The 25,532-nt window shown below is 36.7% G+C and overlaps 1 protein-coding gene across 12 annotated transcripts in view; it reads left to right on the forward strand.

Moving 5' to 3' along the window:
* RBMS3 (RNA binding motif single stranded interacting protein 3) overlaps window positions 1–25,532 on the forward strand; it is a 1,216,467-nt gene that overhangs the window by 362,077 nt on the left and 828,858 nt on the right. For all 12 annotated transcript variants that reach the window (XM_078354431.1, XM_078354435.1, XM_078354437.1 and 9 more), the window contains one exon: window positions 1,184–1,357. In XM_078354431.1, coding sequence (XP_078210557.1) covers window positions 1,232–1,357 — 126 coding nt within the window. In that variant the 5' untranslated portion in view covers window positions 1,184–1,231. Of the gene's footprint in view, window positions 1–1,183; window positions 1,358–25,532 lie in introns of those variants that run through there.

Raw genomic sequence — 25,532 nt, forward strand, 5'->3', positions numbered from 1 at the left:
TTTAAATTGTTAACTACCATTAAATCACAGAGTTTAAGTTTCTTTTCACTTTCCAAATACTTTTACGGTCATTGTGAGAGAAATGGCCTGCATAGAACATTTACATCGCTGAGTTTTTTGCTTTCTTTTGGTTATTCCAAGATACTCAAACTTGTCTTCAGAAAATTGTTCTTCTATGTATTTAATGGTATCAGAATCTACCCCAATGGAAAACACAATCATGGACAAAAGTTCTTCCCCACTGGGTTTCCTGAATATAATGGCAATGCGATTAGCACATTTTCCCAGTGATTGAGTTGGCATGTGCCCAGAGATTTATAAATAGAATTTATTGTGAAAGTTACTGTGCTACTGGGGTAAGTGCCTATTGCAATTTGAGGAAGAAAGTGTTCTCTGAAAAGAAACTATTATATGCCTTATATGCCATGGCCATCTGAGGACAAAGAAGGACAGAAGATACAAGTGAGTTTTGTTTTCAGTGAATTCTACCCTGTGCACAGTTATGAACAACCAGATATATTTAACTTGTAAAAAGTTCATATTTTCCTACTCCTCTATTTTCAGTTATGTTGGTAGAGCAGGTTGGGGGTGAATGATGATTTTGAATCCTTCACCATTTTACTGTCTTTAGAAAGTAGAATGGTGACCTGTATAAATGTGTCCAGATTCCTGCTGATGTCTCCCAGGCCAGCAATAGACTCATAGAATTTAAGGATTATTTGGAGTTGAGAACCAATCTGTGTCTTAATCCAATCCTTGTAAATGAAGATTTTTGTTTACTGCCTTCAGATGAGTCTAATGGTGATTTGCTAAGGTGAACACTATGATGAAAGGTCGTTTATTTAATTGAAAATATCACTGTTGCTGTCACCGCTAAAACTTATCTCATTTCTGAAGGCTGGAGTTGCATCTTGCAGCTAGAAAAAAAAAAAAAAACTATTTTCAATAAGATCAATTTCAAAGAGCCTTTGTGTTCTGTGATCCAGTCAAAATTCAAATAGTGAGAAAATACTTTTATCCTAGTCAGAACAGCATTTGATGCATCCTCTTAAGCCATCAGCCATTTCTCTTGATCAGCTAAGTCCTGTGCTACGGTCGTACATGAGAATGCATGCTCTGGTATATTGCTAGCTCAGGTATAAGAAAGAGCTATCTTCACATTGAATTTCTTTCTTTTTGATAGTCTAGCTCTACAGTGAGAGCCTATCCAACTAGTAAATCACGAGTGACCATGAGCCCTGGCTTCAGCTCCCAGTGGAACAGCAGCCAACCAGCCTGGAATACCTACTCCTTTCCAAGAGCAAGCCTGCACTACCAGTCCCATGCCAGCTACACCTACTGTACTGGACACCCTGCTGTAAGTACCTCATTTCTCTGTATTTTGGATATTGGATGCTCTATGCAGTTACATTTTGAATCTAGAGTGGGTATCTATTAATTGGGCTGTTTTTCTAATGCTGTAATTCTTCTAAGGTAAGAAGATGAGGCTCTTGAGTAAAAGAGATAAGAATTGAAAAAGGTCTTTTAAGTGTTTAAGTAACATGTGTTTGGATGATTGTCGCTGAAAACTGATATTGCAATAGAAGTTATTTCTAAGATGTAGTGTTGGTGTAGAGACTGGATGCACATATATCTCTAGTTTTATTCTTCTGGCTTCCTTCTGACTGTTGCGTAAGAATGTAGTTGGTTGCTTTTGTGCTGGGACAGGGTGTTTTTCAAAATGGCATAGAGAAGCCAGTGAGGGGGAGATCCTGGATGCCCCCACTTTCATCAGTGACCTCGTTGACTTATTTATACAGACATAAATATGTGGAAATAGATTCTTCAGTAGGGTATTTTCCAGTTACTATTGCACAGACATCTGAGGTTGTTGGCTTAGATGACTGAAAGGGCAAGGAAAATAAACCTCTAGTAAGGGAAAAATTAATTCATGGAATTTGAGGACCTTTTAGAATAGGGTACCTGTTTCATCAGTATGTTTTTCTGTGTTTCGATTCAATCCTCACGAAATAAAGTTTTTCTTTTATTGCAAATTACTTTTTGCATACTTGAAAAACGTCATTATTAATGTTGATTCGTAAGATTTCTCTTTATTGCTAAGAACACATGCACAGGAATCCCAGAAAATGAAAGACCTTTGGAAGTGAATCACACATGCCTCTCATAGCCAATCGTCTAATTGATGAGTCACAGTAGGCATGAATTCTGCAGCCATTTCATTCAGAAGACCTATTGGACTTCAGCTCTCCTGTTTGTATCTTAAGGTTATGGATTGGTAAAGTACACAGGGCTTCTAAGTTGACAGACTGTGTCTCAAATATCATGTCATAATTTTACTTAAAAGGAGACTCAAGGAATTCATTTAAAATGTAAATTCATGACTTTGTTCATAGACAATTTGGAAATAATTATCAAAATTTAAATTTGCACATACTTTTAACTCAATAATTAAACTTTTGGCATTTAATTGGACATGTACAGGATATATGCAGAAGGATAGTGTTAACAACTATTTTGAAATTACTTGGACGTAAATAACCATCTTTTCATTTATCTTTTAACAATTTATTAAGCATTATTAACCATTTAATATGTTTCAGTATTTTTCTAGGTGAAATAAACACAAGAGTGAACAAGACTAAATCTTGCTTTTATGGAACTTCTGTTCTAGAACATGGGGAAGTTAGTTATATAAATAAATGTATAAATAGGTACAAAGAAGCAAACAGAAAAGAAAATAATACGACGATGTTATTTGCTAAGCAAAATAAATTCTACAGAGAGACTAAAAATAAATTGAAATCACAGAGAACAACTGAGTGGCTACTTGAGATTGTGTGGTCTACCAAGTCCTCATTCAGTAAGCCGGGTTTTATCCAAGATCTGAATGAAAAAGAGATATAACTAGGCAGAGTTTGGGAGGATGTGCATTCTAACAGAGGAATCAGTGTGAGGAATCTGAGGCAGGAATGAGCCTGGTTTCCTACACAGGGAGAAAGCCATTGGAACTTAGGAGAGAATAGAGAGATAAAGTGAGAGAAAGAGACAGGGGCCACTTTATTTCGATTGAACAGTAGCACTTTGTAATACCAATACGAAGTTTGTATTTTATTTAACTGTGATGGAAAACCATTGAAGTGTTTTAAGCAAGGAAATGACATGACATAATTTTTTTAGGACTCAGTGTGGCTGGTAAGTGGAAAATTTCTGGTTGAGTAATAAGAAGTAAAGCACAGAGTCAAATTAGCAGAGTCTTACACACGTATGTGTGACTGCAAGAAAACACTTTCTCTTGTAATATCCTTTGATCCATTTGATGTTCAGAATATATGGACGTTGTTTCTATAATCAAAAAAAAACAAGATGCATTTATTTTGCATAAATTTTTCTTTAGTAACCAGTTTCATATCTAATATGTCTCAGTCTGTTCTTGAGTAGTTATTTGTCAAGCCAGAAGATGACAAACTGTAATTTAATAAGGTGTTTCAATTCATATTCTTATTGGCTTTTAGGTCACCTAAAAGTAGTTTATATTAATTGAGCACTTAATGTTTTCCAAGCTCTGTACAAAGCACTTGTACATGCGTTTTACACACACATACACACTTTTCTCAAAACAGACCTAGGAGGTAGGTACTATTACTATTATTTTAAGAGTTAGTGAAATGAAGTTCAGAAAATTAAGAATCTTTCCCTAAGTTATGCAACCAGAAGTGAGGCCTCAGATTCAAACATTGGCTGTCTAGCCTGTCACTAGTATTCTTATCCATTGTATTATATTGCTCCTTGACATTGAATCACTGTGTCTTTATTCACATGCCAAGAACAATTGCATGATTATATCCCGGATAGAACCCTTGCTAATCATTTAGTTTACATGTGCATGTTACTCCTTAAAGAAATATTTGCATTTATAGGACACTCGATTTTATGTCTGGGGGTAGGAAGAAACTATAGGTCCTATCATGTCTTAGAAACCACCAGGAAAATTACAGATTATCTGTGTACTTTTTGTGCTTTAAAGCCCAGCAGATGATACTTTCTTTTGTCCCACTGCTGTGAGTCAAGTGAGTCAAATAAGAAAACTAGAAGCAAAAGATTAGAAAATCTTGAAAAAATAGTCCTGGGTGTTACATTTCCGATTTCAAGGACACTCTGAGGATCAAATTTAAAGCCTGCTTGGCATTCTTTTATTATTCCAACATTATAACTTTCTTTCCAATTTTCTTCCCATGCCCGATCAGATAGCATTAAACTCTTGACTCAGAGATCATTGCTCATTTAACTCTGCTACTGCTTTGTGAAAGGAATTATGTAATCTAAAAATAAAGCAGAGGTTCAATATAGGGAGACTCTAAGGGCTGGGTTTACAAGACAACATGCAAAAATATTGACGATTTCATAGTTTTTACTTGAGTCCATTTTTCAAGAGAAATATTTGGAGCTTCAAAATGTGAGAGTGGATTTCATAGTTGCTGTGCAGTCTAAGATCCACAGAGGTTTTGTGGCTAAAACCACAGAAATGGAATTCTTGTCTGAATAGATTCCCAGTGATTTTCTTGAGTCATATAATTTAGTAGCCTTTAATGGAGCTATAAATGCTCTGCCTGCCTTGTGAGACTCATGTCCTTTTCTCCAAGTCACTAGTTTGATTGAAGATTTCCAGTTTTTTAACTGGATTTCCTGGAGTTACAAGGGTGTCAGCCAATGTGGTATTTGTCTAGTAAGTATATATGACTCAAAGAGTTCCCCTCTTCCTCTCTTCCCCTGCTTCTGAGGAATCCTGGTATCTCACAAATGTCTGGTTAGTTAACTTGAAATTGTAACCTTGAGATTTTATTCTCAGATTTAATCTGAGATTTCATTTCAGAATGCAGTTAGGCCTCTGCCTGACCTACGGTTTTTCTCAGAGCTCTTTTGTACATCCCTATGTTAGTTTCCTATGACTGCTGTCAAATTATCACCAACTTTGAGCTAAAAACCGCATGCATGTCTATCTTTTACAGTCTGAAGGTTGGAAGTCTGAAATGAGTTTCACTGAGCTGAAAGCAAGGTGATGGTAAAGCTGTGCTCCCTCATGAGACTCTAGAGGAGAATCTATTCCTTGGCCTTTTCTAACTTCCAGAGCTATATTCATTGCAAATCTTGGCTCATAGGGCCTTCCTTCATCTTCAAGGCAGGGAGCATAGCATCTTCCAATCTCTCCCTCTCCATCATATCACCTTCCCTCTCTATAGTCAAATTTCTCTCTGCCTCCCTTTTACAAGGCAACTTGTGATTTCATTTAAGGACCCACCTGGCTAATCCAGGCTAATCTCCATGTCCAAATACTTTTAAGTTAATCATATTTGCCAATTTTCTTTTGCCATATGAAGTCACTCACAGGTTCTGGGGATTAGGTCATAGACGTTCTGTGAACCATTATTCACCTTACTATGATCATAATATTCCATGACTCAATGACTAATTTCTGAGTCATTAGGTAAGCATTTGGGGCTTCTTGAAATTAATGAGGCTTATCTTACTGAGGGAGATAATATGAGAGGAATTATTTGAGTGATGGAGGATGAAATCCCTGTGGCAATTCAAAATTATTTAAATTCACAAATACAAGTTTGATTTTCCAGAAATCCACTGTTTTCCACTTCTAAAATGTAGTCAATGATAACTATCTCCTTGGTAACTACTCCAATACATATGCTAAAAGAAAATACAAAGACAGGATAACTAAAGCTTTACCGGTGTTTTATTCACTGCACTAGTAAATGAAGAAGCAATTTCCAGGCATCTAGAATGCCCTCATCAACTCGGATAATATTCAAAAAGTGGCAGAAAGTAATATTCAAAATATTCAAGTCATGTAATAATGTAACTTTTAAGTCAAATATTAAATATTATAATACCTTTTATTTTTCAAGGAAGCTACTAATATGTAATATGAATTTCTTAGTCATATTATTTGTAGCATATGTTATTCCAAAAATTATTCTTCAAGTTTCCAAATAGTATATATGGAGTAATGTATTGGTGTGATCTTTCATTTGACACCTCTGTTACTAGCTAAATGATAACTCTGTCTGCTTCATGACTTGACATATGGAACAACATCAAATTTCCAACAACTTTCTATTAGTTGACAACCATTATATGAGGATAATGTTTAAGGGAGGGGATTCATTGGCTGCCTTCATACTAGCTCTCTGCTCTCCCTGCATCTATTCCACTCTTGCTCCTTTCTCTTCTCACACTTGAAACTGTTATAATTTAAATGATCCTAGAGACATGGAGAAGAAGAAAAAGGGAATGAGAAAGAGAGGGAAAGTAGATGGGGATGATCTGATCCTAGGTGCTGAGGCCAGGAGCCTGTGTATCTTCTTTTTTTCGCTTTTCCAGTGAAGAAGTATGATACGGCTTTGCACAGAGACAATGCCCAGGTGTAGCCCCGTCAATAAGCAAGATAAAGCAGAGAGAGGTAAAGAAAAGAAAAGGTAAAGAAAATAGAGCAGCAACAGGAATGTGCTCTGAGGTTCATTCTGCCTGCAGGTAGCAGAGTCTTCTTCTAAGCCTTCGTCTATCCCTCCAGAAAATAGCAGCACACAGGAGAGGAAAAGTGGGAAGGCTGGCACTAATTTTCTCTTTCAAAAAAAGATCTGAAAGAAGAAGGGTGCAACCCTAGCACTGTCTTGCCGGGGGAGTCTCTCTTTTAGTCATTAACTAGGTTTCCAGGAGATTCCCTCCTTAGAATCTTGTTTACAAGGCACAGAGACAACTGCCTTTCACCAAGAATTAAGTTGTCAAATGAATCAAGGATTCCGCGAACCTACCAGAAGGGTGATTAGTCCATAGTAAAGGCATTTTCTGTCTATGTCCTTCCTAACTGCCTATGTCGACGGCATCTAGTAGCCTGAATAGCTGTTTCCTCAGCCCAGACTATGATTTTCCCCACGGACAGGGACACATAGTTGTTTTAGAAGTACGTAGAAAAAATAGGAAGAGGTTGCAAGTCTCCTTTCTTCTACATGAGGACTTTTAAGCATGAAGACGACCCACCAACTTTGCAAATAAACAGTAAATCCTCTGTCACAGGTCCTCTATCTCTACCCTCTAATGCCTAAGCCAGAAAGATATCTTGGAATCACAGCTTACTTGTTTGTAGTTTCTGAAATGATACATAAATGCTGGAATTTAGATTATTAATTTTCATTGGTTATTCCAATTATTTTTATCCTATTTACTAATGTGTGGAAGTGTACCAACACTTTAACAATCGGTATTGCTCTATACTAGCTTAACAATAGGTCTACCTAAACTCTTGGAGCTATGGAAAACTTTTCAAAAAGTACTGAAAATAGATAGCTTTCAACAATATGATGAACAGATCTCCAGATACTGTGGATTCTCTTTTGCAAACTGATTTGCCTGAAAACTTACCAGTATTACAATAGCTAAGGTCAACATATTCCCCAGTTTTCCTAGTTTATGCTTATTTCCTAGCATAAGTTATTAATGATATCCTCTCAACTCTGAAAAGTGTTTAGGTTTAGAAGTTATATTATGTATGGTCTCCCTACCATAGCCCTTTACAAAAAAAGTCATATTTCTTGCACATAAATCTTACTGTGCTCCATTGCTGCAGGGTTTAAAATCTCCCCAGGGAGCACCACTGAAGGAGATGCCTCATGTAATGATTAATCAGGTACCATAAACCAGTGGGGCTTCTAGTCTTTTCCAGCCATGTACCTATCCCTGTGCTAAGGGAGAATGATAGTCTGGAACTTTTATCTTTTGCAATTATTTAAACTTATCATGAAATTTTTAGATAACTGAAAAATGGGATACAGGGCACGTAATTTCTCAAAATTCTTCTAGGCATATATGAACAGTTTGAAGAAGACCTTGGCTCAACAGTAGTTTTCCTAAACTTTATTTTTTACATCATGGAGGCCACTCTTAGTGAAAGGAGCTGCTCAGAATTCACAACTCTAGCTGCCCCCAAATCTGCTTAAATTTTCCAGAGGCCAAGAGATTAGATACTCAGCACACCTGTATCTCTTTCATTGTATAGCACATCTAAGATTGTCATTTTTCCCCCAACAAAAATTTCCAAGACAAAATATATATGGCAGATAATAACATGGTTCTCTTCATTTAAGGTGGGTTAAGAAACTTTATCAGTTAAAATTATTTTGCTACTCATCACAGAACATCCAACAGACAGTGGCTTCACATGGTAAGTTTTATATTAATTGTCTTAGTAATAAAGCCTGGATGTAGGGGTGGACATTTATATTTATCAAAGATGCTGCAATAATACCACCCATTCCACATTTCTCTCTGCAATATGACATTGTCATTCCCCAACGGAAAAATGGTATCTCAAAGCCCTCTTCTTGAAACTGGCTGGGCTTTTAAACGCACTTCTAATTGATAGACTGTGGCAGAAGTGATGCAGTGTGACTTTTAGCTTAGAAAGAGCTATGCAGCATCTGTCTGGTTTTCTTGAAAAGCTTAGTTTCTGAATGCTGTCTCTCTGGACACTGTCACCACCCTCTTCCAGTCGCCATGCAATAAGGAATCCCAAGCACAGAGAAAAGGAGTGTGGAAGTATTCCCTTTTCTTCAATTTTTTGAAAGAATTTGAGAATGATTGGAAATAGGTCTTTAAAAGCTTGATAGAATTTAACAGTGAAGCCATTAGGTCTGGGCTTCTCTCTCTCTCGTTTTTTTTTTGAGACAGTTTTACCCTTGTCACCAAGGTTAGATTGCAGTGGCGGCACTGGGCTCACTGCAACCTCCCCCTCCCAGGTTCAAGTGATTCCCCTGCTTCAGCTTCCCAAGTAGCTGGGACTACAGGTGCGCACCACCATGCCTGGCTAATTTTTGTATTTTTAGTAGAGACGGGGTTTCACCATGTTGACCAAGATGTTCTCTATCTTCTGACCTCATGATATGCCTACCTCGGCCTCTCTCCTAAAGTGCTGGGATTACAGGCCTGAGCCACCACGCCCGGCCTTGGCTTCTCCTTCATGGAAGACTTTTTATTACTTCAGTCTCCTTACTCATTATTAGTCTGTTCAGATAGTCCATTTCTTTGTGATTCAGTCTTGGCAGGTTGCATGTGTCCGGAAATGTACCATTTATTCCACACTATCCAATTTATGGGCATATAATTTTTCCTAGTAGTCACATGATCTTTTATATTTGTATGATGTGAGTTATAATGTCTCCTCTTTTCCTTTCTGATTTTGAGTCTTATCTCCTTTTTTTAAAGTCTAGCTAAAGATTTGATTTTGTTTATCTCTTTCAAAAATCAACTCTTAATTTTGTTTCTTTGCTACGGTTTCTCTAGTCTTATTTCATTTATTTGTCCTTTGGTCTTTATTACTTTCTGCTTTTTGCAAGCTTTGGGATTAGTTTGTTCTTGTTTTTCTAGTCTCATGAAGTGTAATGCTAGGTTGTTTATTTGGGATCTTTCTCCTTTGTGGATGTATGTGTTTATTGCTATACACTTTACTCTTAGAGCTGCGTTTGCTATGCTTCGGTATGTTTTGTTTTCATTTTCCTTTGCCTCAAGATGTTTTTAAATACTCCTTGTAATTTCTTCCCTTTTAACTCTTTGATTGGATAGTTTAATCCATTTCAATTCAATTTCAAATCAGTTACTGATATGTGACAGCTCAGGAGTGCCTCTTTGTTCATTGTTTTCCGGTGGTTCTATTTTCTTTCTCTCTTGGGCTCTTCCTTTATGATTAAGTGATTTTCTCCACTGGTAAGCTTTCTTATTCACTGACTCGTTGGTCTTCAAACGCGTGTTGTTTCCTTTTTATGTGTTTGTTAATTTTCTGGAATTCCTCCTGTGATTTATAGTTTCCATATATTGTGGTAGGAAAAGATCCTAGATAAATTTCAGCCTTCTTAAATTTGTTAAGACATGTTTTGTGACTATCTATCTGAATCTATCCTGAAGAATGTTTCGTGCGCCCTGGGGAGTACTGTGTAATCTGTTGTGGGATGGAATGTTCTGTAGGTTTGTTAGGTCTTCTAGGTCTAAAGGGTAGTTTGTCTTGTATTTCCATATTAATTTTCTGTCAGGATTATCTCTCAGTAGCTGAAAATGAGGTATTTAAGTTTCATACTATCATTTTAATTACAGTTTCTCTCTCCCTTTAGATCTATTAACGTTTGCTTTATATATTTAGGTGGTCTAAAGTGAAGTACATATATATTAATATTTTTGTTATAGTCTCTTGATGAATTGACCATTTTATCATTATAAAATGAAATTATTTGCCCTGTTTTACAGTTTTTGGCTTAGAGTTTACTTTATCTGATATTACCATAATTACTAATCCTTCTGTCTTTGGATCTCCATTTGTACGGAATATGTTTTTGCATTCCTTCACTTTCAGTCTGCGTGTGTTCTTTCATGTGAAGTATCTTCTAAGCAGCATATAGTTAGGTCTCTTTTCTTTTAATGTACATTCAAGGTAATTATTGATATGTAATAACTCCCTGATGCCCTTTGTTAATTGTTTTCTGGTTATTTCATAGATTCTTCATTCCTTTCTTCCTCTCTTGCTGTCTTTCTTTATGATTGATTTTTCTCTACTGGTATGCTTTTGTTTTTCTTTTTTTACTATTTATCTTTTGTGTATTTACTATGGATTTTTGCTTACCAGGAGGTTTACAAAGAGCATCCTATATTTATAACAGGCTATTTTGAGCTGATAATAACTTTCATTGCATTAAAAATCTGCACTTTTACTTCACTCTAACATTTAAATTTTTGTTGTTGTTATGGAGATGGGGTCTCACTATGCTGTTCCTGAGCTTAAGTGATTCTCCCACCTTGGCTTCCCAAAGTGTAGAGATTATAGGTGTGAGCTACTGTGCCTGGCCCCATTTTAAATATTTGATGTCACAATTTATATTTTTATATTGTGTATTCCTTACAATTTATAGTAATTATTATTTTAACCTTCATATTAAAGATACAATTGATCTACACACCACTCTCACAGTATTAAAGTGTTCTGTATTTGTGTAATTACTTTTACCCATAAGCTTTATAATTTCATGTTTTTATGTTACTAATTAGCTTCATTTCCTTTCAACTCGAAGAACTCCCTTAAACATTTATTACAAGACAGGTCTGGTGGTAGTGAAATCCCTCAGATTTTATTCATCTGGAAAAGTCTTTATGTCTCCTTTATTTGTAAAGGACAGTTTTCCCAGGTACTTCAGCACTTTAAATATATCCTCTCACTCTCTCCTGCCCTGTAAATTCTCTGCTGAGAAATCTACTGCTAGCCTTATGGTAACTCCCTTATATGTTATTTGTTTCTTTTCACTTGCTTCTTTTAAGATCTCTTTTTGTCCTTGATTTTTTATAGTTTGATTATAATATAACTTGGTGTAGTCTTATTCAAATTGAATCTGAATGGAGACATTTCTTGTACTTAGATATTCCTATCTTTCTTCACATTTTAAAAGTTTTCTGTTATTTTCTGCTAGTATGTCTTTAAATGAGCTTTCTACCATTTTGTTTTCTCCATCTTGAACTCAATTTTCTCTTCTGATGCTATCCCATAAATTCTATCAGCTTTCTTTTCCATTCTCTTTTGTTCTTCTCTGAGTATATATTTTCAAATAAGCTGTCTTTGACTTCACAGATTATTTTTTCTGCTTGATTAGTTTTGCTGCTGATGCTCTCTACTGCATAGTTTAAATTTCATTCATTTTATTATTAAGGTCTAGAATTTCTCTTTAAAAATATTTTAAAACTTTTTATTAAATTTCTTGTTTTGGTCATGTATGGTTTTTCTGATTTCTTTGAATTGTTCATTTTTATTTTCTTGAAGTTTGCTTAGCTTTCTTAAAAAACAAACATTTTGAATTATTTGTTATACAGTTTGTATATTGCTATTTTTGGGGGTCTGCTTCTAGAAGAATATTGTGTTCTTTAGTGTTGTTATGTCTTTTTGTATGTGTGTTTCTTGTTGCCTAACGATTATGTCCATGCATTAAAGAATTAGGGACTTATTCCAGACTTTGCAGACTGGCTTTTTCTGGGAAAGCTCTTTAGTAGTAGTCAGCTTATTTAGAGATTCTAGGCATGTCTCTAGCATAGACTGAGAGTGGGTTTCCTGCTGGCATCCTTAGGTAGTAGGTCTACCCTGGTGGCTCCAGGCTTGGATTTCCTGTAACCCAGCTTGGTGCCTGAATCAGCAGGTATGTTGGATTGATGCCTGGATATATGGGGTTGAGCCTGAATCCTGGGGCCACGTGGGTAGACTTACTGATCTGGTCTGCAGGTGTATTAGTCAGAGTTCTCCAGAGGGACACAGCCAAAAGGAGATATATATATAAAGGAGAGTTTATTAAGGAGAATTGGCTCACTTGATTAAAAGACAAAGTCCCATGATAGGCCTTCTGCAATCTGGGGAAGAGAGAAGCCGGGAGTACACCAGTCTAAGTCTGAAAGCCTCAAAACTAGGGAAGCTAACAGTGCAACCTTCAGTTGTGGCCAAAGGCCTGAGAGCTCCCAGGAAGCTACTGGTACAAGTCTCAGAGTCCAAAGGCTGAAGAACCTAGAGTCTGATATCCAAGAACTGGAGGAGGAGAAGCCAGTGTCCAACATGGGAAGAAGGAAAAAAGCCAGAAGACTCAACAAGCAAAGTTATCCACCTTCTTTCCTCTGTTTTGTTCTAGCTGCCTTGTCAACGAGTTGGATGATGCCACCCACATTAAAGATGGGTCTTTCTCTCCCAGTCCACCAGTTGAAATACCAGTCTCCTCTGGCAGCACCTTCACAGACACAACCAGATGTAATACTTTACTAGCCAGCCACGCATTCCTCAATTCAATCAAGTTGACAGCTAATATTAACCATCATAGCAGGGATAGGAATAGAGCCTAAGTCCACTGGCATGTGGCTTCAGTCTGAGTCTTGCCTGGCACTGGGATGAACCTGGCATCTGGGATGAATAGGATAGGCCTGAAACCTGAGTTCTTGGGGGCTGTTCTGTACTCTGGGTCTGCTGAAGCAAGCCTGAACCCTGAGTTTTTTGGAACCTGGAGCCACATGGACTGGACAGAAGCCTGGGGCTGGCCTGATGCTGGAACTGGCATGAAACCTAGGTCTGCAGGAATTAGTCTGGAGTCTAGGATTGCCAGTGCTTGCCTAGTACTGATGCCACTGTGGCTTACCTGGGGCTGGGGCTCTGGGGGCTAGCTTGGAGCCTTTGCAACTGATACTGGTCTGGAAGTTGGGTTTATATTGGTGTTGGCCTAGAAGTATAGGTCTCTGAAGGATCACCTGGGTCCTAAGGTCTTGGGAGGCTGGCCTGGGACCTGAGTATACAGAGGTAGTCCTAAAGCCAGGATCTGTGGGGCCTACTCCAATACTAAGGTCTATTGGGACAGATGTAGATTCTGGGTATGCTGGAGCTGACCTGGACCTTGTGTCTACAGTAGTGTGTGTGGTGCTGCAGGGTTCAGCCTTAGTACATTGTTACCTAAATAGACTCAGGATTCTATAAGTGCCAAGAAAGGGAAATGACTATGGGAAAATAGCCAACAGTGTCTGCTATAGGTGCCCAGACCTATGCTCTTTTGCCTCCCCCAGTATGCCCTGAGGTATCTTCTAGAAGATGCAGGTTTATTGAAACCAAATTTTTAGAATCATAGACTAGAAGCCAACTCCTGTTTATATCAGAATATTTTAAAAGAATTTGGATATTTCGTGATTATAGTATTAAAGTATTCATCATATTTTAAAAGAATCTGTAATTCTTGGCCATGTGTCTGGTTTGTCAATGCTCATTTGTACATGGTCAAGGAGAACACACTAGGTTTTCCTGTCCTAAACTTTGCACCTTTTTAAATATAATTCTTCAGAGGCCAGAACTTGATTTGTGAAAATGTATTTGCTTCCTGACTATACTTCTTCAGTTGTCTTGTATTCATATATCCTTCTTGGAGAAGCTGAGTCCCAGCAATGACTCTTTCAATGCTCTTGAACTTTGAGGTCATGTCATCAGTGCAGCGAACATTGAGTAGATGCTCTCTGCTGGGCATTGCCTTAGGTGAGCACAGCAATAGGGAGTAGAGTAGAAGAAGAAGGGAATGATTCAATATTATATAAAGTGTCCATATATTCAAGTTGCTTAAAATCTAGAGGAGAAGAGAACTAAGGAAACAGACAGATACTAGATACTGGTAGCAAGGTTCTAAACCAACGATCCCCAAATGTTAAACGTGGGCCCTTTAAACACTATAATTTGAGGAAGTTGCAGGCAAGTTATAGCTGATCATTGGGACCCTGGAACCAGTCTGAGTTGAGCCGTTTGACCTAGAGCAAAGTTATTGAATGTCTCAGAATAAACTTCCTTCTTTATACAATAAGACAATTACAGACTTTTTAATGTCATTGTGAGAATTTAATGAAATAATATATGTAAAGCTGCTGAACATAGAATTATTATTTATAAATCACTTAATAAATATAAATTATATTAAAATAAGAAAGAAATCAATTTCAATTTGGATCAGCCAAGAAGGCTTACAGACTCCAAGTTTATACTCCTGGGTTGGCCTCTGTTTTAAAGACCCTGAGACTTAGGTTTTAAGCTATTGAGAGCCCCTCAGGTACCAAAAGACTTATTTGTGTCTGCCTGGAAATTTCAATCTTTCTCCTTTATTTGCTGCTTAACATTCACGCTTTAGTAGACCAAGACTAGAAACGCATTAAAACTTTGCCCAGATTTGGTCATTTTCACTAAGGTCTAAGAATTAAATGCTATTTGTTTCATATGCTTTTTTCCAAAATACAGCGTTTTCTAGATAAAATTGAGATTCCTGCTCTGTTTCTCTCACTTCTGACTTATTTCTCACACGTGGTCTGAAACACGGAGATGTCATCTGGTGTATTTCATGTCCTTAGTTTGGTTCCTAGCCGTGAGAGTCTCCCTTCCCATGGCCTTTCCTCTCTCCTATAGTCCCTTACACCGTTTCCATAATGCATGGCTCGGTACTACTTAATTCTGAGTGTTCCAAACAGGTGTTTTGGGGAAAGGATTTAGCCATCCATCTGGGCTTGGTCTGTACCTCCCATGGCAAATGGTTGAATTTCATAAGACACTGATGGAAATCCAGGCTGTGTATATGGTGTCCTACCCAGTTTTCTATGTTTGATTTTTTTTAATCTCCTACCTTGATAATCATTAAAAATTAACATTGAAATTGTTTAAATCCAATAAATGTCACATTAAATTGTGAATTTTAAAGTTATCAATAAAATATTACCTTATAGAAATAAACTAGATTCAAATATTTTAGTTGATAACATGGTGTCTTATACAGTTTGGTTATGATCACTGGTCAAGATTAAATTCTCTTCATAACAGAGAATCTCACATGAGAAGAATTTAAAAAAATTTTTTTTTCAAAAGTGGCACGTTTCTTACAAAAGGCAGAGGAGATGGAAAAGGTTTTAGTTCATGCTCAGCGAGCAGTGCTCTAAATGCTGCAGTTGACATACATTACCAGTTTTATCTGTTACTTATCTATGAGCCAGGCCTCCTAAACACAATCTTGTAAAGCTGAGTCTTCGATAGAAACCATGACAAAACATACTTCCATTGTAATGGTTACCTTTTGAAAAGTAAAATAATTTTAAGCTTAAAAACAAAAATGCTCTAATTAGCTCCCTTCAGCCTTTTAGGGAAGGCAACTTCTATCAATCACATTGATGAAGAGACTTTCAATGCAATCTGTTAAGAACTAGCTTTGTATCAGTCACAGGCAATGAACTTAAATTACAACAGCTTATCAGCTGAGCTCACTGGAGCATCTCTATAATCACTCCTGTATGAAGACCCAATAAGGCTGGATCGACCTTTTTTTGTTCTTTCAATTACAAAATTGGTGCAGATTCTTTTGGGACAAACACTCCAACTTTTCAAATATATTTTAAAGTTAAAGTGAAAATTCAAACTTCTTCCTAAACACCTTTTGGTTGTAGATGGTTATTGTTCAATAGCTCTTTAAACCGAGATGTGTATTTAAAGACTACTAATAAAAACAAAAATATAATAAATCGTACACCTCTAAACCCAATAGCCAGCTGCAGAGGCAGAGTATTATCCACACTTTAAAGCTCTCTTATTCCCTTTTAAAGCATACCCTTTCTAGCTCCCAGAGGTAACCTAATCTAGAATTTTGTATTAAGCATTTCCTTGCCTTTATTCATAGTTTTGCCACTTATAGGTACCTATATATATTGTGGACTCATTTTGAACTTTTTATCAATGCAAAACGCACTACAGGTATTTTCATAATCTTTTTGGTTTGATTCCACTTTATGTCTTTGAGATCCATTCATTATGATGTGATTAGCTGCAGTTCATCTGATTGTATATTGTTCATTGTCTGAATATATCATGATTTATTCATTTCAATATTGAAGGGAATGTAGGTTGTTTCTTGTTTTTACTATGTAATGAGCAATGCTGTGGAATCCCTGTTTTCTTGTCCACACTTTGTCTATACCAAGCATTGGTATTGCTGGGTTGAGGGTGTAGCATAATCAAATTGTCTAGGCAGATTGTGGCTATCCTGTAATCTGTGGCTCCAAGTGGTTGAGCATGAGCCTTTTTCCCTTTTCTGTGAAATGCTGTACTGTCTTTTCTTTATTTTTTATATTGCAATATTTGTCTTTTTCCTTATGATTTGTAGGTTTTCTCTATATAGGGGGATACTAATATTTTGTCAGCTCTGTATATAGCAAATATCCTATCAATTTCTTAATTGGATTTCATTTTTATGGTGCCTTTTGATGAACAGATTTCTTAATTTGAATCTAATAAAATTATTTTTTAAATGGGTAATACGTTTTGTGTGTCGTTTGAGAAATTATTTTTACCGCAAGGCAGACAGTGGTTGTCTCTTCTTTCCTCTGTCTCTCTTACAGGATAATCAGAGCATAGAAGCCATTTTTTCCCTCTTTCCCATGATAAATTCTCCTGTCATAATCCTTTTGTGATTTTGTATTGGAAATTCAGGGTTGGCTAAGTGAAGTCAGATGTTCACTGCATCGTGTTGCTGTGTGGCCCAATCTGTTGCCTTGTTTCTCTCTTCTCTTCTTGTATGCTCTATGGCGCCAACAGAAAAGTTATCTGGGGAAGAACAATGGCACATTTAACTCAGATTCTATTCCAGCTTAAAGAATTTCTGTGGAACAGGTACAGTGTTCTTTCTGATAGAATTCTGTCGAGATAGATAGAACTTATCAAAGAGGGGAGTCCATCATTTTTATTAGTCTGGAACTTTCTTTTATCGACAATATATGTGAACATTTTTTTCTTGCTAGAAATATAGAATATCTCTTCCTTTTGATTTTTGCATAAAGTATAATAATATAGCCTTATAGTAAATTATTTAAATATTCCCTTATTAGGGACCATAAGGAGGTCTCCAATTATTCCTTATGTTCATAATGTTATAGTAAATGTGGGTGTAGGTAACATAGTATATACATATATGTTTGTGTGTATGTGCATGTATGTATATATCTCCATATGTTTGTGATATGGCTTTTTTGTAGTTTTTGGTTTTTTCTTTTTGTTTGAGACAGAGTTTTGCTCTTGTTACCCAGGCTGGAGTGCAGTGGCAAAATCTCAGCTCACTGCAACGTCCATCTCCTGGGTTCAAGTGATTCTTCTGCCTCAACCTCCCGAGTAGCTGGGACTACAGGCTCATGCCACCACGCCCCACTGATTTTTTTTTTTTTTTTTTGTATTTTTAGTAGAGACGGGGTTTCACCGTGTTGGCCAGGATGGTCTCGATTTCTTGACCTCATGATCTGCCTGCCTTGGCCTCCGAAAGCACTGGGATTACAGACGTGAGCCACCATGCCTGGCCTGTAGTTGCTTTAGAGAAGTAGAATTGCTATGACTAATATTTTCATGTAAAATTTTTATGGAAACTGCTAAGTTGCCCTTTCACCAGTGTTCACAGGATATGCTTTATCACACTCTAGCTTACATGAGATACTGTCAGTTAATTAGACTTTTATTAATTTTAGTGAAAATAGTATTCTATTGTTCTAATTTGTGCTTCTTTTATCACTGCATTAGCCAACCTTGTTTTTGAATGTTTGTCAGCTATTTATAACTTTTTAACTTTGAGTTCCTTCCATGAATAAACATAGAGTGATAATGTAAAGCAGTATAACTGAAGAAATGCTTCCCATTTCACTGCAATTGTATTTTCATCATACAAGCAATAGAATTAAATTTGTATCACATGCAAATTGGTATTTTTGTGGCTATTTGTACTTCATCTACAAAATCACAAACCTAACCATGCTAAAAACAAATGAATTTGTCTGGGTTTGCTGCCTGAAATCTTTAGTTGGGTGTTTTAAAATAAAAAAAAAAAAAACAAATTTTCCAAACACATTCACCATGTTATCTCATCTGATCCATTACATCTTTCTAACTAATCATTAAATCAACAGATGTCAAATTAGACAAAATGAAGCAAATGAAATGCTTAGCTATTTATTGCTGCAGAAGTACTTAAACGGGTGTCATATATTCAAGATTCGAACTCTGTTCCAGAGAGGAAGCTATTAGTGAAAATATTCTTAAGTGTTCATGACCAAACGTAACAAAGGCATAAATGAAATCCAGGAAAATTACAAAATTCAAATTAAGAAGAAACGCTAAGGAGAGTAGTTGGGTATCTTAACTTTTCCAGTAATGTTCTCTTTCTGAAGCTAGATATTCATGCAAATATTTGCATATATGCTTTATAATTTCTCATATTTGTAAAATACCTTTTAAAAATTAAAACCTCAGTTGTTTTTTTCATCAGTGGCATATAAAAAACGATTACCACTCTAAAGCTTAAATGATCACATCCAAGGAGTTCAAATGCCAGTGCATTTGGCACCAATTCAATGCAGGGTTTGCTAAGCCAGTTCTCCAGTTCTCAGTAGCCTCAATGCCTCAACCTAATCTGGCAGAGGGAAAACTCCGATGATAGCAAGTATTTCAATTCTCAGTTTGTTGAGTTCATATGGCCCCACAAGTAATAAAAGTTCTTAAAAGAGTTTGCTGAAAAGAATGAAAATGGGCGTGGTACGTGACTCAACAAATCTACTCCAAACACTTTTGTGAAAATATATACATGCATTTAATTTAGCCAACTATTCTCCTTGATTGATAGTTTGCATATATTATAGACTTGATGCTCAGAACCTACCACAGCTTCCTAAATTGAAAGAGTGCATTTCTGAATTTTCCCAAAATGCGTATGTTATTGGGACCTAAGGAAAAGTGTCATGGACTTCTTGTGGTCATCTAGATCACGGTGAAAGGGTAATTGTCACTTTGGGATTTAAGAGGGAAAACATATAGGAATATTTTGTAAATCTGACTCTTCAGGTTGGGAGATCTGCCTTGTTTAAACAAATGAAACTTTTGCTAGCAAAGATTTTTACTGATGGACATGAATAAAGATGTAGCCTCATTTTGTGGGGGAGCAGTAATGCATGTTTAACAGATGCACATTTGGACCTGATGTTGGCTTTGCATTTACTCTCAGGTACCACAGCAGAGATTTACCCTGTAGCAGCATTGCTTTGGAGTGGTGTTCAACATTGCTATCGATGGTAGTTAACATTTATGGCACAATTCATTTCCGTTTTTACGAGTCCTTCACATTCCCTTTATGATCCCAAACAGGAAATGTCCGTGTGGGGAATGAGTAACATTGTATACCAAAATCTCTTTGATTTTCATTTTTATGTTAATAGTCACTAAATATCTAAACCAAAGGTGTGTAGCTTTCTGAATAGTAAGTATTATATATGGCTGGGAGGTCTCTAAGAGTCATGTGAATGGAATTTCTCACTGCAGACTGATAATTGTCTTCTATGACCCGGTTTGACAGTATAGTTTAGGGATAAATATTTAATCTAATGTGACAATACCATTAATTTAATTATTTTGCTTATTTAACAAATACCAGTTGCACATTTATTGAGAATGTGTCCGGTAGTTTTCTATGTCCTACAGTGTATTTGTTCTGCTATTCACATGGCTGATTGCTGTTATTAAAAAAAAAAAGTCCCTAAATCTCAGAAGCTAAACAAACATAGGAATCTATTTCTTATTCATGTAAAGTGCACTCAAGGGTCAGAAATTTTCCCACACCGGAATTAGGGTACTAATTTCATTATATGTTCCCAACTTGCAATGCTTTTGGGCCTTGGGGCCATCCTCAGGAACCTCTTCATTCCAATTTGCAAAGAATGGATGCGATAATATAGAATTGCAATTGAGAGGTCTTTGTGACTCTAGCATTGAAAGGACATGCATCACTGCCCCCACATTCTGTATTCTAGAACTCAGTTGTGTGGTCATGCTGATTTTAAAGAAGTTGGGAAACGTGGCATAGCCTTATTTCTTCGAAGAGAGGAAACAAATTTGGTGAGTATTAAGCTAGTCTCTGCCAAATGTGCTATTTACATTTGGTAAGACAGATGAGGTCCCTACTTGTATGGAGCAACCATTCTTGTATAGTGAGATAGACAATAAATGTGAAGACAAATATATAAATAAGAATCACAGGTAGTGATGAGTGCTGAAAAGTAAACAAGGGGCCGTTGGGATTTAGGGTGAAGAGCAGAGGGAAAGAGCTCTCCTAAGTAGCTTGATGAAAGGGTGAATTTCTGTTGCAATGAAATCGCATCTGAGGCTTGAATGAAGGGAAGGAGTCGGCCATGCAAAGACCTAGAGAAAAGCTTTCCAGACAGGAGAAAGGGCAGAAACTGAACAGGCTTAGTATGCTTAGATGACAGAAAGAAGATAAGTCTGGCAAAACGTACTCATTGCGGTTGGGATTGGTTGGATCAGTAGAGGAGAAGCAGGGAGCACTTTATGCAGCTCCTGGAGGTCTTTACTGTAATTTCATATACAGGGATTTTGCTAAGTATCTGGAATGCTTTTTCTCATTTAATCTTTCCAACAGATCTGGATATTGTTATCCCTTCTTTTGCAGACAAGGAAATGGAGGTTTAGAGAGTTTAAATAACTTCTGCTAATCATACAGCTGATGAAGCAGAGTCAGATTTACCCAAGTGTCTGACTTCAAAACTCATGCTTCTGACCGTGATACAACCATGGTTTTAACCATGTTCTTAGTCTATACTGAAAACCTGTTTTCTCTTCCTTTCATGAAACAATGCAAAAGAATAAACTGTCATCTTAAAATTTCTGACAATTTTATGTCTTGAAGCCACTAAGACTGTTCCAAAGCCAATGTATATCTAGCAAAGACATTTAAAATATTGTCACTCTAAAATTCCTCTATAATAAACATGCTTTGGTCTTATACAAAGAATTCTAGTCACATTTATCATTGTAAATTATGAATTCTTACCTAATGGAGCTTGTTGCTTTAATCCAGCCAATTCCTATTAGAATAGTGCTCTCATTTAGGATCCTCCCCGAAAATGTACATCATCCTTATTCCAAATTTAACTAAGGAGTATCTAACGCACCTTTATTTATTTATTTATTTATTTATTTATTTATTTATTTATTTATTGAGACGGAGTTTCGCTCTTGTTACCCAGGCTGGAGTGCAATGGCGCGATCTCGGCTCACCGCAACCTCCGCCTCCTGGGTTCAGGCAATTCTCCTGCCTCAGCCTCATGAGTAGCTGGGATTACAGGCACATGCCACCATGCCCAGCTAATTTTTTGTATTTTTAGTAGAGGCGGGGTTTCACCATGTTGACCAGGATGGTCTCCATCTCTTGACCTTGTGATCCACCCACCTCGGCCTCCCAAAGTGCTGGGATTACAGGCTTGAGCCACCGCGCCGGCCTAATGCACCTTTTGGTAACCTATTCCCTTCTTACTATCATCTAGTCTGTTATTTTCAGAGTTTATATTTTCTCAAAGTGCCCTTACCATCATTCCTATTTCCACCTTCCTGGCATCTAAGTATCCTTAAATTTAGCTGTTCGATTTGGAACTTATTCTTAAGCACAGGTTAATAAATTGAATCCTATTTCTTTTATATTTCTTTCAAAATCTAGAAAATCTGTCAATCTTCAACCAGTTAAGGATGAAAGATGGCATGGAGTCCTATTTTAACCCTGTTATTTGATTTTTCTTGCAAGGCTATTTCTTTTTTCTTTTCCTTGTATGAAGTATTCCTGGAATCTTTTTTCAGTCTATGGAGGACAGCTACAAGGTTACTCTTGAAACTTAGAATACAAAAGTAATTTCAAATGAGATATTTATGTGGAAGTGCAGTTGGTTGCCTCATCTTTAATAAATAATACGGAATTACCAGAGAACAAGAAATGCTGCAAAGTGTTGCTATCCACGGAAAATACCTAATTGGAAACCTAATTGGCAGGACTTTAAAATTGTTATATGACATGTACACTTCAGAATAAAGAGTCTCCCTTTTGTTCTTCCTTATTCTACTAATGCATGAAAGACTCAAGAGATGTTTTTCAATGATTTTTTTTCTTTAAAGATAGGGAGAACTTTGTGGTTGTTTTTTGGAGGAAAATGAACAGATGTAAACACTCTAAAAAATCTGAATGTAAAGTTTGACTCACATTTTGTAGAAGATGTGCAAAGAGATTAAACCAGGTAATTTATACTACCTATCTCCTCTTTACTATTCTCCTCTTCTATGGTATTTTGTAATGTTGACATGTGCAATGAGCAGAGAATGTAGTATCAGAAGATCTAAATATGGGTCCTGACTCTGTCATTTATTTGTTTGATGACTCTGGGCAAATCATTTGTAAATCTTGACTTGTTTCTGTTCTCTGCCAAGTGTGATAAGTAACATAAGTGAAAGGGCTTAATAAATATTTAGTGTTATGTTGATGAGAAAATGTTAACATTATTAGAATTCAGCTTTTCTAATTGAATCTAGCATCCTGACTATTCAGTTCCTCCTATTTTTTTGCACAATCTCTGTCTATTCTAAGTTCTCCATCATGCCTGGACCACTCCAACTTCTAAGCTGTATTTTATTTTGCTTGATTAAGATTCATGAATTTTTTTTTCTTTCATGCATTCCTGATTCAATAGCATCTCCTCTTTCCCTCCTCCTCACCTATCCCTACTTCTCCTGGTCCCATTTGTCCCACAGTTTTCTTCTTCTAGGCAAACGCATTCTTATTATTTCCAGGGACTTGATGTACTTCCCAACTCTTTGAATCAAGTAGTACTTTCCTTGTAAGAATGAAGGAAGTTATTTAAAATCCCCTTAACTTTGAACTTAGTGGAGGTACCACTTCCCCAGCAAGTCTTTCCTGACTCTGTCTTCCTCTTTGTTGAAACATTGCCACGTGCTTATAGATCCATGTTGCATGATTGCATAGCCCTCCACAAATTTGTTTTTGGGGTAAATGTAGTTTAAATTACCAAGAACTTAGCAATATTTTTTTAAAACACAGGTTATTTCTAAAGTGAGAATGGCTTTGTATTCATGCATCCATTTATTCATCCTTTCGAAAAATGTTTGTTGAGCATCTGCTACATGCCACATGTAATTCCAGATACATGGGGTGCAGAAATGAATAAGATGTAATTACTCAAGGAGTCTGTAGCTTAAGGGAGTAGGAGACATCTACAGATCATTAGAATTGCAAGCCAAGGGGAAATCAAAGTCTATAGAAAGTGTCCTGGAAGTACCAAATATGAGACGACTATCTTTGCTTTCTAACCAAAGATGACTGTAGGAAAAAAGGATATATCAGTGGAATCTTGGAAAGTCGAGAGTTAGCCATGTGTGGATGAGGTCATTGAAAACAGACACAACAGCAAAGGAAAGACCTATTTCCTCATATATCATGAGTCACCCTGGGCCCAAATCCATCTGTAACATGAAAGAGTTGCATTAGATGAGTTCATGTCCGTAAGTTCCATTCTCCTAGGATTAATGCAGTTCTGAATGTCCACTACAGGTAAAACATGAACTGACTTCAGTGGTGAAAATGTTAGTGCTGCCCTTGAGAAACTTATCCTCCAGTAAGACATGGTAAAAGAGGCTTCAGCTGGCTAATAGATAGCACTACTTGAAGTGCTGCCTTCGGAAGGATGATAAGATCACATTTGGGTTTATCATTAAAAAAGTTGTTAACAATTACTGATGTTTGTTCTGATGGGGAGGAAGAAGTGGAGGTATGTACATCACCTGTTTACCATCTCTGTTCTGGTTTTAGAGGTTAAATTTAGTAAGTTACTCAAAATCATATTAAAATAGAGATTTGAAGAAATGAATTCAAAAATAAAACTCTTACCCTGAAAACCAGAGTATTATTTTATGGGTATACATATCTGTAAATGCAAAATCCTCAACTCAATGGCTTGATATTTTAGCAACTAGCCCAATATCCCAAGCCAATAAAACAGATTACATATTTTAGAGATGCAAAGAATAAAGGCAGTTGAAACTGCCTTGGACAAATTGGATCTCATATTCTCTCCAAAGAGCCTATCATCTATTACAACAGCCCTTAGATATGTCTGCTTCACTAAAGTGTGTACTACTTGAGGGCAGGAACTACCAGGTCAGTATATTGACTTCTGTATCTCTGGCAGCTAGCAAAGGATCACTACATGGGAGGTAATTAGTAGGTACCTGCTTCCTGAATGTTGGGTGAAAAAATGAAAGTTCTCTGAGATAGTTTGTATAACTTTTTGGCTCATCAAGGTCCTGCAGATAGTTCACATCTGGGCCGGGCACAGTGGCTCACGCCTGTAATCCCAGCCCTTTGGGAGGCCAAGGCAGGTGGCTTACAAGGTTAGGAGTTTAAGACCAACCTGGGCAACATGGTAAAATCCCATCTCCACTAAAAATACAAAAAACTAGCTGGGTGTGGTGGTGCGTACCTGTAATTCTAGCTACTTGGGAGGCTGAGGCAGGAGAATTGCTTGAACCCAGGAGGCAGAGGTTGCAGTGAGCTGAGATCACACCATTGCACTCCAGCCTGGGTGACATAGCAAGACTCCATCTCAAAAAAAAAAGAAAGAAAGTTCACCTCTGTAGATCATAAACAAGATGTGAGGGAATGTCAGATATTCAACTGAAGGCAACAATGCATAAGGAAGGAGAGTTTAGAAGTGATGTTGTTTCAGAAATAAAACTTTATGAATCTTACATTTAACCAGAGAATAAGCTGGCTTTTCATTTACACAGTGGAAATGAATGTTAAAGTATTCATAAAGACTACTAGAGAAATATAAAGTTATTCTGGTGAAGTTTTCAATGCAAAAAATGAATATATTTTTTAGATTTATCTCTGCATGTAACAAATGTTGATGAATACATGCAGACTGCAGGTATAAAATTCATTTATGCAGATTCTTATGGCATAGCCCATTAGAATTCTAGAAATACCTTTAGTCCGTATTTAATAAAAACTCCAAAACGTTTATAATTTTCTTTTGTGCCTCTGTCTTTCCATTTTTCCCTTAACTTCTATAGC

This window comes from Callithrix jacchus, chromosome 17 (genome assembly GCF_049354715.1).
Source record: "Callithrix jacchus isolate 240 chromosome 17, calJac240_pri, whole genome shotgun sequence".
In the NCBI taxonomy this organism is placed as follows: domain Eukaryota; kingdom Metazoa; phylum Chordata; class Mammalia; order Primates; family Cebidae; genus Callithrix; species Callithrix jacchus.